At 37.7% G+C, this 16,837-nt stretch overlaps 1 protein-coding gene across 1 annotated transcript in view; it reads right to left on the bottom strand.

The window, feature by feature from the left end:
- Nucleotides 1-260: 260 nt before the first annotated feature.
- LOC140155082 (sushi, von Willebrand factor type A, EGF and pentraxin domain-containing protein 1-like) overlaps nt 261-16,837 on the bottom strand; it is a 29,010-nt gene continuing 12,433 nt past the window's right edge. The window contains exons 15-36 of the mRNA XM_072177774.1: nt 16,411-16,564; nt 15,908-16,102; nt 15,664-15,758; nt 15,269-15,428; nt 14,371-14,564; nt 13,191-13,395; nt 12,626-12,720; nt 12,199-12,337; nt 11,778-11,969; nt 11,049-11,243; nt 10,688-10,779; nt 9,938-10,094; nt 9,256-9,459; nt 8,203-8,400; nt 7,772-8,014; nt 7,172-7,387; nt 6,304-6,507; nt 4,312-4,569; nt 3,763-4,002; nt 2,485-2,661; nt 1,676-2,122; nt 261-1,251 (exon numbers count right to left, since the gene is read on the bottom strand). Coding sequence (XP_072033875.1) covers nt 1,145-1,251; nt 1,676-2,122; nt 2,485-2,661; nt 3,763-4,002; nt 4,312-4,569; nt 6,304-6,507; nt 7,172-7,387; nt 7,772-8,014; nt 8,203-8,400; nt 9,256-9,459; nt 9,938-10,094; nt 10,688-10,779; nt 11,049-11,243; nt 11,778-11,969; nt 12,199-12,337; nt 12,626-12,720; nt 13,191-13,395; nt 14,371-14,564; nt 15,269-15,428; nt 15,664-15,758; nt 15,908-16,102; nt 16,411-16,564 — 4,167 coding nt within the window. The 3' untranslated portion in view covers nt 261-1,144. The remainder of the gene's footprint in view (nt 1,252-1,675; nt 2,123-2,484; nt 2,662-3,762; nt 4,003-4,311; nt 4,570-6,303; nt 6,508-7,171; nt 7,388-7,771; nt 8,015-8,202; nt 8,401-9,255; nt 9,460-9,937; nt 10,095-10,687; nt 10,780-11,048; nt 11,244-11,777; nt 11,970-12,198; nt 12,338-12,625; nt 12,721-13,190; nt 13,396-14,370; nt 14,565-15,268; nt 15,429-15,663; nt 15,759-15,907; nt 16,103-16,410; nt 16,565-16,837) is intronic.

Below are 16,837 nucleotides of genomic sequence, written 5' to 3'. Positions count from 1 at the left end.
CATTTTGGTCGTAATTAACATTTATGCTGGGAGAGTTGCAAGGAAATTGATTCACATTAAGAGGATTTTTGATGACTTGTTTCGTTCGTTTGAATCTGTTCAATCGTTAAAAACACCCATACAGACCAGACAAGATCTGTCTGTAGTTATTACCATGACTTACTTAGTAACTGATGTTGAAATCCGTAAGTGTCTGGTAACCATATTTTCAAAGTTACAAGCTTTTTATAATCATATCCAGTTTCTCATGTTCTTGTTTGTTGTTGGGTTTTTTTTGTGTTGTTGTTGGGTTCTTTACTCTCTATGTTTGATTATATCTCAATTTCATTATTTCCGACTTTGATCTGTTTGGATCAGATCGTGTTAGGGATTCAATATCATATACAGTAATGAAATGCAATACACTATTATAAGGAAACATACATCGATTTTGAAGTCCTTTGTTGTTTTGAGTCAATATTACTATCTTATTCAAAATTTTGCCTTGCGGCTGAAAGTAGTTTATATAATTCTGAACTTGCTTGTCTTTGAAAAACACAAAGGCCAATATACAATTTTAGTAAGAATCACAATCATCTACTTACAAAAACGTAATATTATTGAGGAAAGAGAGGACATGACTAAAGAAACACCCACAACCACAAGTACACACCTAGCAACATAATTAAGCACACTCGCACACCACCTACGCGCCCACTTTACGCATACATAGCAGAAATGATAATGCAACAACATACTAGACCAAACAAATTCATATGGGATGGCTACAAAACTCAACTGCCGGCCGACCTACTGGCGCCAAGGCAGAACCACGGCTATTGGGTCTGGTTTATCATTCGGAACAACATTGCGCCACGTAGTTGAGTTTTGAAGCCCTCCCTAGCCGTTATGGGTATACCAGCTAACGAGATGTAAAACATTTCAGTCTTTGTAATTATAACCACCACTTTGGTATTATCACATAAATGGCAGCAGAATCGTCAGTACACTCAGACTATTTGGAAAAAGTGGTGACTGCGCGTATGTAACGATTGCTCCCCGAGCCGGGCTGTATGAAAACAGTTTTAAACAGTAAAACCACAAAGCGCTAACTATTTTAAATAGTAATGTCATAGTCATCACGTATGATATTGAGCTTCATTTGTTATGGCAGAGGCAGACACGATGTTTGTCCTTCTGTAGGCTGATGTGTGCCTGGTGGACACTGATCGCATTGGCCCCCATTTTCAAAAGTATTGGGCTCACATGGAACTGAAAGACAAATGAATAATACACGTCAATTATTAAATTATGCTACATATTCATGACATTCATTGGAAAGAAATTAAAAATAATAAATACAACACTAAAAGCACTGGTTGGAATTCGAATTCGATTTAACCGTCAGTGCACTAAATTGATAAGAAGTATAGTTCGATCGTTGTTCTCCAACAGAAACACCAGAAGAGTTGGAAAATAATGTTTCGTATTTGAAAAGAGTAGGAACTTTAAAGTTTTGTATTTGAGATCAGCGTCATAAAATTTTAAAAGTAAACGCAAAACAGAAAATCATTGCAAATTAATCCCTAAAAAAATGGAAATGATTATTATTCAGTATTCAATTGCAAGAATGGTGAATGCTGGGATGAATGCAGTCTTCTGTGAATCTACCGATCATCGCATTATTATTACTCACCGCACATCAGCTGTGCATTCAAAGCTGGGACATCGCCTGGATAACACTTGCAGACAATATTCCCGAATATCACCTGAGAACTACTCTGCGAAGCCATTGATGTGACCATCTGCGAAGCTCTGTTTGCAAATGAAAGCACATTTTGTATGGGAGTAGAGTCTATTTCCAACTGCCCTTGTCCCTCTACATTGGCTTGCGCAGTGAAACAAACAGTGATCCGTCTGGGAGGTGCATCGCGCCTCTTTCTTGGAGAAACTGGGCCGCTTGGTCGGCAGTCAACTTCGACACTGTCGCCAATGACAGAACATTTACCAGAACAAGGATCATTCTCTAATGACGGGGAACCTTTGAGTAGGTTATCAATAGTTTGCTCTATATTCGTGCAATCGTCGAAGGTCCCACCGGTGGTGTTTGTAGTTACTTGAACGTTATTCGGAAGTCTAGACCCTGTAGAGAAAGAAAAGAGGTCTTAGCTTTATTTATTTGTTTATATGTTATTGTTGTTTGTTTCCATGAATCGGGATTGGAAAACAATTTATCATTATCAATATTTTTTGAACACGAATGAAAGTACTGAATGACAAAAAGTAGATTTCCTTTTGACATTTGGGGGATGGGGTTGGAAACATAAATAAGTTTAAAGTACAAAAGCGCACGAAGCATGCAAAAAATATTGCCATATTTGAAGCTAAAGGGGTGAAATATGCATGGTGTAAAATTGGAACAAATACGCTGAACATATGTTGAACATTTTGACGACTAAAACATTCCTAAAGAAAGACATAAGCACAAAATTAATATGGCCTTACGTTCACATGGTATTATTGATGACACGGGCGGTAGCCAACCGCTATCGCCACACGTGAAAACTGTCGGAGCTCCTTTGCGTACATCGTATCCTGCGTTGCAAAACTGGTTACATTGCATTATATTTTCATTACAATTCCAGATCCCATTTGTAAGAGTTGGCAGTGATGGGCATGGTTCTGTTCAGTACAAAAAGAATTTTCCACACAAATGGTTAATTTGTTAATTCATTTTAGATTATATTATTTCAAAGGCGTTACAGCACTTCGACCGGGGATATCAGGTTAAAAATACCAGGACAAAAACAAAACACACATCCACCCGATTATGGGCCAAATTATTGTGAAAATGTCAAATTTACTGTACGAAACCGTGAAAAGATCATGGCTACCATTAATACTTACAAATCAAGTTGCTTTTGATGGACAATAGAAGCCAGGATAGAGATGCCACCATGAATATTCTAAGCTAATTGCGTTACGTTATAAGTGACTTAAAGAATATACATATTTCACCGCAGCCCAATCGATGGTAATAACTCATGTGGCCAAATATGGCATTTTCTAAGAACTACATGATTGCAATCTGCAGTCTGGATAAGGTACTGCCTTTGGCTATATGACAACCTGCTTATGTTGTGATCCCAGTAACAGATAGAAAACATCAGGGGGGTTAAGTTAAGAAGTGAAAATGAAAACGTTGTTAGCTGTTGTTTAAGTCAGAGGTAACGTAACATACGTTTTTATTGCGCACAATGGATACTGATATCAAAGACTAGGAGATTAAAGGCATATTCGGTGATTTGCTCATCCGGAGGATTATAAAAATCATCCAAATTCAGACTGTGGCACCTCTGTTAGTGTGATAGATGGGCTAACATACTCTGCTAGTGGTGAAGCCAAAAGCCGAATATTAAAGACAAAATAAGACATTATACACGAATCTGCCATTTCACTACTTAAAAGAGAAATTACCTAGGCTACATATGTATGGGGCTTCAACTTTGTAAATATTGCCGACTTGCTGTATTCCTTGTTTTTTGACACATTTTCATTTCAACAATACCTATTGACTATTTTAATGACTTATTCTTCACCTTTAAGCTTTAGACAATTTATAAAAAAAAAAATACACTTTCGCTGGGATCACTGAATAGGCTTTTAACTTGTAATCACAAATGCTTCCTCTACAACACTCGGAGAGTGTGTGTTCAGGACTGCATTCCGCTTATTTCGGAGGTTACTTTGGATTAAACAAACAATTAATAGAGAAATACAAACCCACTGTTATAACAAATACACAAGTAGTGCTGACATAATTATCTTGGTTGGTAGCTGTACAGGTGACAGTGTGTTCACCAGTTAGGAAGTCATCGTCAGGTTGGTGTGAACACAATGGTATTATGGTTTCGGCAGACACTGGGTTGATAAACTGAGGTAACTGCCAATCTACGCCGCTTGTTGAGGTAAAGAACAAATCCTCAGATCGTGGGCATGATATTGTGGTAGGTGGTAGGTTATCTATTGGAATCAAATGGTCAGGACTCTATAAAGGTCATCAATTATAATATTCACTTAAATGCTGAATGCGATTAAATATTTTTTAAATCCAATTACATGCACCTTAAATCTCTTAGATTTACTGCTGATCAAAAGACTGCTGTAAAGAAGAAAACATGCAAGAACATGAAGAACGTGATTGTAAATTAATTCAGCCCAGGAAGGTAACAAACACTACTTCGAATAAGCCTAGAAAGATGCAAAAAATCATTTCTTACGTTATGTACAAAATATGTTAAAATGTTGTTGTAATAGAATAAGAATAATTACTTATCACTGTGACTTGAAAACTGCAATTGGCCATATTTCCAGCCTGGTCATAAAACCGATAAATAACCAGAGTATCTGTATTGAAGCGATATGGTGACGTAACATCCGATGGTACGGTCTCAACTCGCGGTGTTTGCTGGGAATTGTCAGTTGCGCGAGGAATAATAAAATTTACTTCTGCCGATAGATCTGATGAAAGTTCCCCTTGTATTGGTCCAGTTTGGCAGAAGTCTACTAGTATGGAAGGCGGTTGAATATCTGGAATCAAACAATAATGCACTTAAAAGCATGCCTTAAAGATGTTATTAACAATTAGGAATCACGGTGGTCTTATTCACTGATCTTTATAATATACTGATTTAAAAAAATCTTTATTGCCCTCAGCTTTTTATGAAGCAGGGTAACAAGCCAAGCCTGTACAGCTTTAACCTTTTGGTTTAATAGGAATTTGTCTATAGTCTCCTCTGCCACCAGGTTAATCCCGCTCATTGCACACAAACCATCTGCGAATTATAATATCACGAGGTCTTTGTGATTACTAGCTCTTTCACATGCCGTCACTTACCACGACTTGAAAGAAGGTTTTCAATACGTTAATCGGCTACTTTTATTTAATGAATCGTTTCACCATCAGAGTCCATATTCGCATGAAGTGATTATATACCATTGAAACCTTTTGAACAAGGTCATTAGGAATATTGATTTAAACTGTGGATTATGTTGATTTTGAACAAAAAAATTAGGTGATATATTGACATTCACAAATCTTCCATCACTGATCATATGGCCTCTGCAAATCATTCTATCAATTAAGAATACTCTAAAGTCATTGATCGTGAAGCTGATAAGACTACCAGGTGGCTCAAAGAAGTCATTTTGATCCGCAGAAAAGGACATGATACTCTAAACAAGGACGATGGGATTTACGCACTCCACAACATCTTTGACCAACTCATCACGCCCTCTGCGATGCTTCCTGTTCCCCTAAAAGGAGACAGTCTGATGTGATGAGTTGTCAGTCTGATGAAACCACTAGTGTAATGGTGAAACATCACTAAACCACTATTGTAGAGGTGAAACGTTACTAATACTTGAGTATATCACCAACGTTTTTAGTTGGAATTGTTCAAAATGAACAAAATCCACACCCATTGAACCCTATTCCAGTCATCTTCGGCCGATTTCTGTCGTTCCTTACAAACCGACTGCAATCGAGCAGAAAATGCCATTGAATTATGTTGGCCACACATGCGCAGTCTGTTGTCATGCGGTCTGGGTCTATAGGCACGCATCTGATCACCGACCTCGATGTTATCGACCAGTTCAGAATGATGTTATATAATACACCGCTGACGTCAGCCAAAATAAACTGCCCAATCACAATCAATACTTCAATGCTATATCTCTCAGCTCAAGTGCGTAGACTGTATGTTCGCGATTGAGCCACATGAAGTCTGAGCCAGAGATTAGCCCTATTCAGGTATCGAACTAAGTCAAAGTTTCCGGATGATATTTCTCTGTTATATCTCTATAGACAATCAGAAAAGGTGTTATATGGTAAAATTGAAAGACGTTTGTGTGGAGTCAGAAGCATCAAACTCGGAAAACACGCCTTGTGGCAAAGCTCTGTGATATTGTGTTGTCCCGCGAGACGTTGTCAACTCTACGCCGTGTAGCAAAACTTTGTGATATTATTGCGCTGTCTCTCGGGACGTAGTCAAGGCTGGCACGGAAAATACGTCTTGTAGCAAAGCTCTGTGATGTTGTGTTATCCCCCGGAATGTTGTCAATGCTGATCCGTCTTGTAGCAAAGCTCTGTGATATTGTGTTGTGTCGCGGCACGTTGTGAGATTTCTAAATACGCAAGTTCATAAAGCTTATTTCTATAGTATACATTGTTTTTTTATTGCCTTTGACTATTTTCCCCTAATAAATCCGATCCATAATTCATCATCACGGAATGAACCTTCTTCACTTTATCACATAACTTACCGTCACATCGAGGTTGCATCGTACTTATATCTGCATTCCATGTACCATCTGATTGACAGATCAATTGTGCAGGTGTACCTGCAGTAAGAACATAGCCTTGTTGTGGACAGGAGAAAGTACACACACTACCGAGGGTGTTAGCTTGAGTACAGTCATATGGAGCAGACGACGACCATTCCGTGGGTAGCGTTGCGCAACCAGACACTGAAACATAAATGGATAGTCATGCAGCTTTACAATAAACAGGCTTTTTATGTTTAAAATTATCTGCCTATCTTAACATTGCTACACGAGAGATGGATATGATGACCTTCTCAGACCACGAGAAATCACCACAATTTGTCCACTTGTGTTCGTCACGACATCATTGGTCTCCTGTGACCAAACGTCAAATCAAATGCTTCAGTCTCTTACCCACTCTTTAAATAATGTTGTTTAGAAAAAATGTGTTTCCCCAAAATCTATAACATTTATTCAGATGCCAAACTACTAACTACTATCTTCGTCTTGACTATCCCATGACTAGAGTCTTAGCTGGTGATAGAACTTTTACAGTTTTTGCATCAAAAGAGTGGAATAAGCTACCTGTCTATATTAGACAATCTTCATCAACAAATGCATTCAAAAAAGTGCTTAAAACTTATTTGTTCCCATAACATGTTCTTATTGATATTGTAATTTGTATTATTTTTAAGATGCACCTTCAAAATGTAGTTTTAAGTTGTAGTATTAAGGTATTTTGTAAGCGCTCTGAGCCTTATGGAAATGGCGCAAATGCTTTTTGTATTGTATTGTATTGTATTGTATTGTATTGTATTGTATTGTATTGTATTGTATTGTATAGGCATTGGCCTTAGAATCGACCTACCTTGACGCAAACATATAGGTGGTTGCCCAGTCCACGACCAATATGTTTGACCTTGATTCACATTATATTCACATATAGCTCGCCTACTCCCTTGTAATCTATACCCATCCGCACACTGTATCCTACAGTCTCCACCATGGTGATTGAAACATTCCAATTCGGTGTCTATGCTGCCATGTTCAGGCAATTCGGGTATTGAAGGTTGGCAACGTCGAACTTAAAAAAATACCGAAAGGATAAGAAATAGATAATGATAATACAAATTAAATCAAACAAGAACAAGCTATGCGATGCAGAATAAGGCATGCAAGAAGCAGCACTGATGCCGTTAAAAACATGTAGCAACGGCAAAAGCACTTTGAAGATTATCGACATGATGATGATCACCCTAATCTGAGAGAAATCGGTTCCAGATTTGAGTTGATTTGGGTTCTGAATCTATCCTGTTGGCGGAACCTTTGAACGGTTCGGCAAAGGAGAGAAATCACTTCTAGTTATTGCTTTTTCCAGTTTTGCCAATCTTGTCTATCAGTCTATCGCCATTTTATTCAAATCAAATACTTCCAAAATGTATTTTCACATTCATTCGGTTAAACTCACCTGACACGGTGATGGTTGCAGTACAGGTAGCTTGATTACCGTTTGCATCCGTTGCTGAACACTCCAAGCTATAGTAACCTTCAACCATAAACCCTGGCGTCAGGCTACATGACACATCCAAGCTACGACCAGAGTTGTCAACTGCCGCCACATTCCATGATACAAAGGCAGATTGATAATATTTTGGTGCATATGAAGTAATACTCCCGGGGCATAGTTCAGTGAATCGTGGCGTATTGTCACCTGTAATGAAAAATATTGAACTAAGGAAATAGACTACTGTAGTATTTAATTTTAGCATCACCTGAACAAGGCAATAGTGGTAAATAGAGCATACCTATTATTATATGCTTTTCAGGGTATCCATGCTTTCACTTTTACATTCAAATAAGAAAGGACAGACACATAAAACAAAAATACAAACAAAATACCTTGACACTGGAGTGGCAGTCCACTCCATGTAGCTGACTCGCAAGATGAATCACTCCCTAGCTCACAATATCTAGAAGCGTCACCAATGGCTTCGTAACCGACATTACAGGCCATCTCACACTGAAGTCCAGTACACACAGATCCACCGGACACGATATGACCGTTAACAGGTGGAACAAGGTCTGGACAACGAGGTACTGTAAAAATTAATGAAATCAGTGGCCAACATTACATTACAGGAAAACATTTTTCTTCCTTCTTTTATAGCAATGTTTAGGTAGAACCTCTGTGGATTATCTGCGGACATTGTGTAGTTGTTAATAACAATGCCTAAAAATTATTGAATGGAATTACACTATCTTACTCCGAGACGAAATTTTCGTCTCAGATGTTATTGGTGGTTTTAAAAAATGCGAAGAAATAAGTATGATCCTGAAATGTTTTGAGTAATGTACGTATAAAAGCCGTAAATAGCAAAGAATAACCTAGACACACAGCTGTACACAGAGGATACACCCCATCCCACCAAAAAAAGTACCAGGGGCGTAGTCAGGGGAAGCGGGTGCAAACTGCCCACAGAGATTTTTTTAAATAGGAACGAAAAAGAGTAAAGTGGCCTTAAAATTACTAAAATGGGACAGAACATGAAATTTAAAAATGGGGACGACAATTTGGCTTTGATTTGCCCCCTCACACTTTAAATCTTGACTACGCTACTACACCCCACACCAATCAATACATAACAACCCCGCCCACCAAACACCCCCCCCACACACACACACACCCACCCATCGACTGTAGGCAGCCGATCAAGAAATAAAACTGCATCAATTTTGATAATTTTCAGTATCTTGTCTTTATTCATATCAGCCATCGGCTCTTTGAGTATCCTCAATGTTACGAATCTTCATGCAAATGTACAAACATTGACCTTCTTTCAAAATAGGTACACCTAACATATGCGAGTACGTCCGATAAATGCATGGTTTAGACAGAAACTGTAGTCTATGATTTCACTAAAATTGGCCCCAGGAAATCAAGTACAAACTTGCCATTGCATGCTGGCTGTTGTCCTGTCCAGTTGCAGTCAGGTAGAGAATCAGTTCCTATGTTCTCACACGTACGTGAACTACTACCGGCCAAACACAAACCAGATTCGCATGTGAATGTGCAAGTTGACCCATAAATAAAGTTATTCGGTTGATTGGTGCATGCCATTCCTATACCGACTGGAACCAATACCTCGCACCTGTGAACTAGAAATGTAATGCATAAAAACAAATACATAAGAGAAAATGCTAGACAAAATTGTACTTCAACAAAGACAGTAATCAAAATACTCTGGTTTTTAAGAGGATTTGTTTGGTGTAAGGCTGTAAGCGATCTAAAATATTATTGGTTCCCTTCTTTTAATGGATTTAGCTACAATGTCTTCTCTGATTTCACATACAGAGAAATCATATATAGATGTACAAACCGAGTACAGCTCCCATGATATTAAACAATATTGTTTTTTATAAATATGTGGTGAGTACACGTTGACAAAACAAAATGACATTATAGTCAATGTCTGTGCTGACGATACTGTGTGGACAACCTGATAACCATTGCCTAAATCAACCAGGTTATAGGAAATCGGTCCAAGAATAAAGACCTTAGAAATGAGTAGCTGTAACTCTCTCGTTTTGATATGTCCACTGAACTTGTCTACATAATTGATTTAATTTTGTTTACCTATTACTTCAACATATGTTGAACACGTTGCAGCAATATTGCCGGCTGAGTCTCTTGCTTCATATATAATTAGATGCAATCCTTCTGCGAATGACGATCCAGAAGGGCTTCCCTCGACCTGCACTGCTTGTATGGATTCTCCCGAATTATGAGTTACCTACGACAATTTTAGAATTTGAAAACAGTTTAATAATGAATTTTGGTTCAGAAATACTTACTGGGGGCTTTTCACCTTCTTCTGTCATGTCCATACACTAAACTCTATTCCCCCACCGTTGGGCACAACTTTGGGCCGTCAAGGTATCTGGGCCACGTCTGCCCTGGTGTATAGTTCCCAAAGCAGGGGGCTAAACAATCTAATTGGTACCGCAATCGCCTGGCAATCACTGATGATTGATCCATGGTAGTATCCCCATTTTCTCACTCGTTTGTAAGATGTGTCACATGTCAACACACACACTCCACACCATGCGCACCTTCAAAATAACATATCTTGCATGTACCGGCTGTATCAAAGTGATTGGTACCCATGTGGTATTTGATATTTATTGAACGGCCTGTCTCTTCCAAATGCTCCAAATGCAAGATTGGATAATCTTCAAATGCCAAGAATGCATATATAACTTGTTATATAATTAATCTACAAATAATTTGGATCTTATGTTGAATTTTGATGTGTCAGATTATCAATGAAAACTGATACCAATCATTTTGATACAGCTTGTAACAGAGAATGGAAATATAGCAAACCTGCGGTGTATTCCATGTTACAATGGTAGACACAGTATTTCGTTCAGCATATCTCACTATGTCTGCTGGACAGTTGATGGATAAGCTCATGCCTGATAAAGTAACAAATGTATAATTATATAAATGAAGTTGGAATATAGGACGTGTTTTAAGAATATGCATTATCTGAAGCTTAAGTCATTACTAGTGAATAAACTAATTTTTACCAATTTTACCTTATGCTTTGTATTGAAGGTGTGTGTTTCATGTAAAAATAAAAGTGCGTGGTGTGCGGGTGTGGAGGTGTATGCCATGGAGGTGGGGTTGGGGTTTGTGTGTGGGGGTGTACATGGGGGTGTTTATAATTGTTGTATTGCCTTACCGGTACAGGTTGGTTGCTGACCATTCCATGTTCCCATACACGGCGTCGATTCATTGGGGATACATCTTCGTGAACTAACCCCTTCCCTTCTATAACCTGCGTTGCACTCAATGGTACAAGTACTTCCAGCCTTATTCACGCATGGACCAGTAAATTGACCGTTATCGGGTGGACTAAGAGGCTCACATTGAACAACTGTTGGAAATTACAAGACAAACTAGTTAAGATTAAGTAAAATTAAAAAAATTTGATCAGTTCAGAAATGACTTTAGAAGAATAGTTTGTAAATAAAATGTAATTCAAGTGCACCGTGAATGGAATGATACATATTAAACGGACCCTGGACCTTAATCTAATTGTTTTACAGGAGGTTGTTTCGATTGGCAGGCTCAGCATTATATTTCCCACATCATCCCTATGTTTCTCTATCAAAATTGAAACAATTGTATCAGACTGCATGAGTGGAATCAGTACCGGTAGCCATATACGATAATTGGGAAAATATATATTTAAAAGTATTCTTTAGGTTATTCCTTGTGAATCGCTATAATAAATCTAAAGGAAACAAGCAAATGGGGAGTAGATGTGAATGTCATTCAAGCAAACGATGAAACAACAAATTAGTTGTAATTTGAACAACAAATTAGTTGTAATTTGTCGGCCTTCTATGCTAAGTGTATATAAATACATATAAAAATGGGAAAGATATCAGAATAATATAGTACTCGCCATTACAAGTTGGTTGTTGTCTGTTCCAGTTGTAACTGGTTCCTGTGTTCTCACAAGAAAGTGAACTGCTACCAGCCAAGCACCAACCAGAGTTACATGTGAACGTGCAAGTTGAACCACGTATGTTGTGCTGGTTATTGGTGCATGTCATTTGTTGGTTTGTTAGAAGTATTAGTTCTTCGCATCTGTTAACTAAAAATACATAATGTCTTGTTAAAATTATTTGCACTGTTACTATAAGGTTATTGGATAATGTAGTAATTGTAGATATACCAATGTAAATGAAATATAGAAAAACAAAATATTCCTATTGCTAGTAACTATGTTTATTTACACATAACTATGTCTTATTAAAATGCCTGGTAAATATTGTCTTAACTAAATCTGATTTACTTTGATTAGAGACTAAGCCTTCATTTACCTCTAACTTGAATAGCAAATTCACAGGTTGCTATGTTTCCATAGGTATCCGACGCTTCATATTCTATAACATGACTGCCTTCAAAAAACAACGACCCTGATGAAGCACCTGAGGTCTGGCGTACTGTAGAATCAGGGACCTGAAATATTAAATAATTGATAATTACAAACTTTAAAAAAACTTATAAAAATATCAAATAATTATCTATATATTTGATACCAGTTGTGCGTCCAACATTTTGGAACATAATAGCCACACACAATAAACAAAATAATGAGTAAATAAATGAAATGAACGTTGTACACCTTAAGTAAACCATTATCACCCCAACTAATACGGTTTAGATAGAGAGCTACTCATCACTTAGTTTCCATCGCCCAATTTCATTTATTGACATTACTCATATAATTCTTTAAATCACACCAACCTGTGGGATATTCCATGACACTTGGACCGATATTTCATTTGCTTCGGCGTATCTTATCATCGATGAAGGGCACATTAATGGTGGTGCCTCTGAATCTATGTTGATGAACGTAACAATGATAAATAAGAATTAATCATTTGTTTACAATTTTGCAGTCTCTTGGCGATAAGGTGAAAATCTTTTCATCCCATTCAACAAATTAGATCTAATTAATGTATTTAAACAAAGCGAGAAGAGGTGAACGATAAAACGAAATCAGTAGATGTTACTATTAATTTTGAGTAATCTTATGGCAATAGAATTGAATCTGGACCTGTACCTAACACTATAGGATCTAAAGCAAACTCGTATACCATGACGCAGCTCTTTCTTACCAATGTTTTATACACTCATGTATACAAACTCGTGCTCCATATTTAATAACTTGAGGCCAAATATTGACCTATTATTGTTGAAGGGGGGGGGGGGCATTTTAACTGTATCATTACAAATGAGGCCATTTTGGCTCATATTGCAGCCCAGCATAATATTTGCAGGGCAGTCCCCATTGGAATAATGAACTTACCCCTGCAAAGAGGTTCCACACCACCCCATGCACCCAAACAGGATGACCCACTGGATTCGTCAACAGAACACTGCCTTGTACCATCACCATATAGTTGGTATCCTGTGCTACAACCGAAGCTGCAGATGCTGCCAACACCGGTAGAACAGGAAGGACTGGTGCTATACCCGTTTGTGGGTGGGGTCAGAGATGGACATGTGACAACTGTACGACATGAATGAATTAATATATAGATAAATTAAATTGTCATAACTACACTTTCCATGTAAATACTTTCTAGTTAAGTCGTAGCCCTGATTTAAAACAAAACATAAAACAAGTTATATACCGGTGTAACACAGTTATAAACTCTTCAACAAAGTTTGGAAAGTTTTTTTCAAGCATCTATATCTCAGAACTTCACAGATTATTTGTGACATGTTCAGATCGTGTTGCATATCAATGAACAGATAATGTATTCCCTTTCACAATGACACCATAATGGTTGAAACAATCAACTTTTTCACGGCTGAGCACACGTCTTGTGAATGTAGTGGGGTTTCAAACAGAATGTGCCAAATTGACCATTATTTTGTGCTCAAACATTATTAGGCACTAAACTCAATAGTGGGTGGAAAACCATACGCAGACAAACAGGCTGATACCTCATGCTGCTCACCAGCCTGGTCACACGTTAGTGTGGGATGGCATTTCATTCTTCAACCAGGATTTCTCACAGGTCATTCAACGTAGTTGCATTGGCTACTCTGTCACGTCACGCACAGCACGACCAAGCTGGTCCCCGAAGCTGGTCCTACAAGCTGATAGCCCGGGGCTGATAGCAGGCCATTCCATTCTCTTTTCTCCGATATTCTGTAGGGTTGGTAGTCGTGGGGGCGAGCGTTGCCATCTTGGAGGATTGCAATAGGTCCCAGATTGCAAAGATGTGGAATTGCAGCTTGCTGCACAGAATAATGGTCAATTTGGCACATTCTGTTTGAGACCCCACTACATTCACAAGAAGTATACTCAGCCGTGAAAAATGTTACTGTTTCAAAAGTGGTGTCATTGTAAGGGGGAATACATTGGCTGTTCATTGATATGCAACATGCATGTTTGAAAAAATATTCCAAATTTTTGTTGAGGAGTTTATTACAGACTTAAACTAGTGTTTATATAATTTAGCGAAACTTTACTTTCCATTGCACGTCGGTTGCGGTGCACTCCATGTCATCCCAGTTCCTGTACTCACACATGATATTGCAGTATTACCGTCTATACACCAGCCATTGTCACAACTGAATGTACAAATGGATCCATGAATGAAATTATCTGGTTGATTGCTACACGTCATTTGCTGATTACCAGTCGGAATCCGTGTCTCGCATCTGTTAACTGTGATAGAAATTACTTAAACATTAACTCAAAATGTATTGAATGATTGATCTTGCATAATACTTTCAGTGGAGGCGTATCTAAAATTCTTCAGTAGTATTCGGTATATCGTCTTTTTCCATTTAATGGAAAACCGAAAATAAAATAACATCAACGAGAACAACATCAACAAAAAACGATGATTGATTTTCTTCAACAAAATTCCAATCTCCATTTATGAAAAAAATGTAATTTTGTTACCCTTCTTTAGAATCCAATACAGGAACGAATTTGGAAAGGCGGATTAGTTCGGGAATGCTTAAGCGCGTAAAGATGGCATTACATTATAATATGTTTGTAGTTTCATGAGCAAAAAGTAAAATATTAGTAGAAGAGTAGAGGATGAGAGGTGTGCATATATTGGATATAACACAGTCGTCTGATTAACAGTTTTAACCTTCAAAAAACAAGAGCGCAATCGTTGTCTCAATAAGAAATTGGAACTCAAACGCCTTTTTGTGAAAATGGATTGAGTAAATTCGCCGACTGATTGTGCAATTATTAATTTTGAGACTTAGCTTTCTTGTTTTGAATTCATAAGACATTTATGACACGCTTTCAATATGTTCTGTAACACTCTAACATAAATGGGTTACAGAGTGGATTAGAGTTAGGTGCTAAAAGTTTGTATATTTGTTAAATATTTGAAACAGTCTATCTAATACCTCTCACGGTAATGGTAAATGAACACGTCGCTATATTTCCCGCTGCATCAGAAGCTTCATATTCTATAATGTGACTCCCTTCTGGAAACCTTGATCCCGATGATCCTCCTAATGTATCGGTACGTCTTGCAGATATTGCATTACCAGAGTTATCGACTACCTGTTTAAAAAATGCAAAATGGAACTTTGCAGTCTATTGTACACTGCATATATACTGTAATTCTTTAATCTGCTTTTACGTATTTCATTATTTTTCGATTTTTGAATTTCAAAAAAATTCACTGAATCTTCCTTCGAAAACCCATGTCAGTTGTCGGTTTTTCTCAAAGAACAAATATTGGCACTTCCCCACCCCACACCACCCACGCACACACAATAAACAGATGCATTCAAACCTGAGGTGTACTCCAGGACACCACAGCCTCTACTTCGTTTTGATCTGCGTAGCGTGTCATTGGATCAGGACATAACAGCGAAGGTGCGCCATCGTCTGATTAAAAACAAATATAACAGAATCATCAACAACACAAAAACACATGAATATGCATCGTTTATATGTTAACTAAGAATTCCGTGTGTCTGTAGACAGATGCCTATTTAGCTATTTTCTTGACGTACCCAAAATAGTTATGATCTTACCCACACATGTTGGTTGTTGACCATTCCAGTCATACATAGTGCCTCCGTGCTCACAGGTAATAGAAGGACTATCATCCAAGACATAACCTGATGTACAGAGGAAGGAACAAGTTGATCCATACACAAAACCATCCACTTGGTTACTGCATGATATGTATTGGTTACTGCGTGGCGTCAAACGATTACATCGGTGAACTAGGGTGAATAAAATATTAAGATTAACATTGACGGGTATTACATTTACTTAATACCTTGTCACATTATCCATGGAACAAGTCGGATAGTTTGTGGCATATTTCCACTGTACAGTAAGCGTGTTTTAGCAATCATTAGACCAATTGTAGAAAAACCTACATATTTAACAAAATATAAAACGGATTGATTCGAAATGAAGAAACATCTTGCTTTTGTTTCCGAAAAGTGATCGAAAACGTGTAAGATTGTCTCATTGCTATATTCTGTCAAATTAAGCCACCTAAGCTGACAAAATAAATGTACTATACCAATTATCGTGACAGTAAATGAACATGATGCTGTATTGCCTGCCAAATCAGATGCTTCATATGTAATCATGTTCGTTCCTTCGTCTAACATCGAGCCACGAGATGGTCCGCTAGTTTGTGTAAGTCGAATGTTTTCTCCTGAGTTGTCAGAAACCTGTTGTGCAAGTAAAAATACCATTTATCAACGTAGAATATCAAAAAAAAGGAATTTGTTTTCTCGTTATTTCAACTATACATGTACATGCGACACTATATACCCCTGCCTCTTCACAAAACCAATTGAAACAAACCAAAAACACTACTCAGGCAAAAAATTACACAAAATAATATAAAATTAACATACAGACATACACAGGCGCGTGCACCCCATCCCCCTCACTTTGAAAAACACATAAAACAATAGACACACACAAACCAACATCCACAA

This window comes from Amphiura filiformis, chromosome 6 (assembly GCF_039555335.1).
Source record: "Amphiura filiformis chromosome 6, Afil_fr2py, whole genome shotgun sequence".
Taxonomy (NCBI): Eukaryota; Metazoa; Echinodermata; class Ophiuroidea; order Amphilepidida; family Amphiuridae; genus Amphiura; species Amphiura filiformis.
The sequence above is the reverse complement of the archived record's forward strand: the minus strand, read 5'-3'. Positions and strand labels throughout refer to the sequence as shown.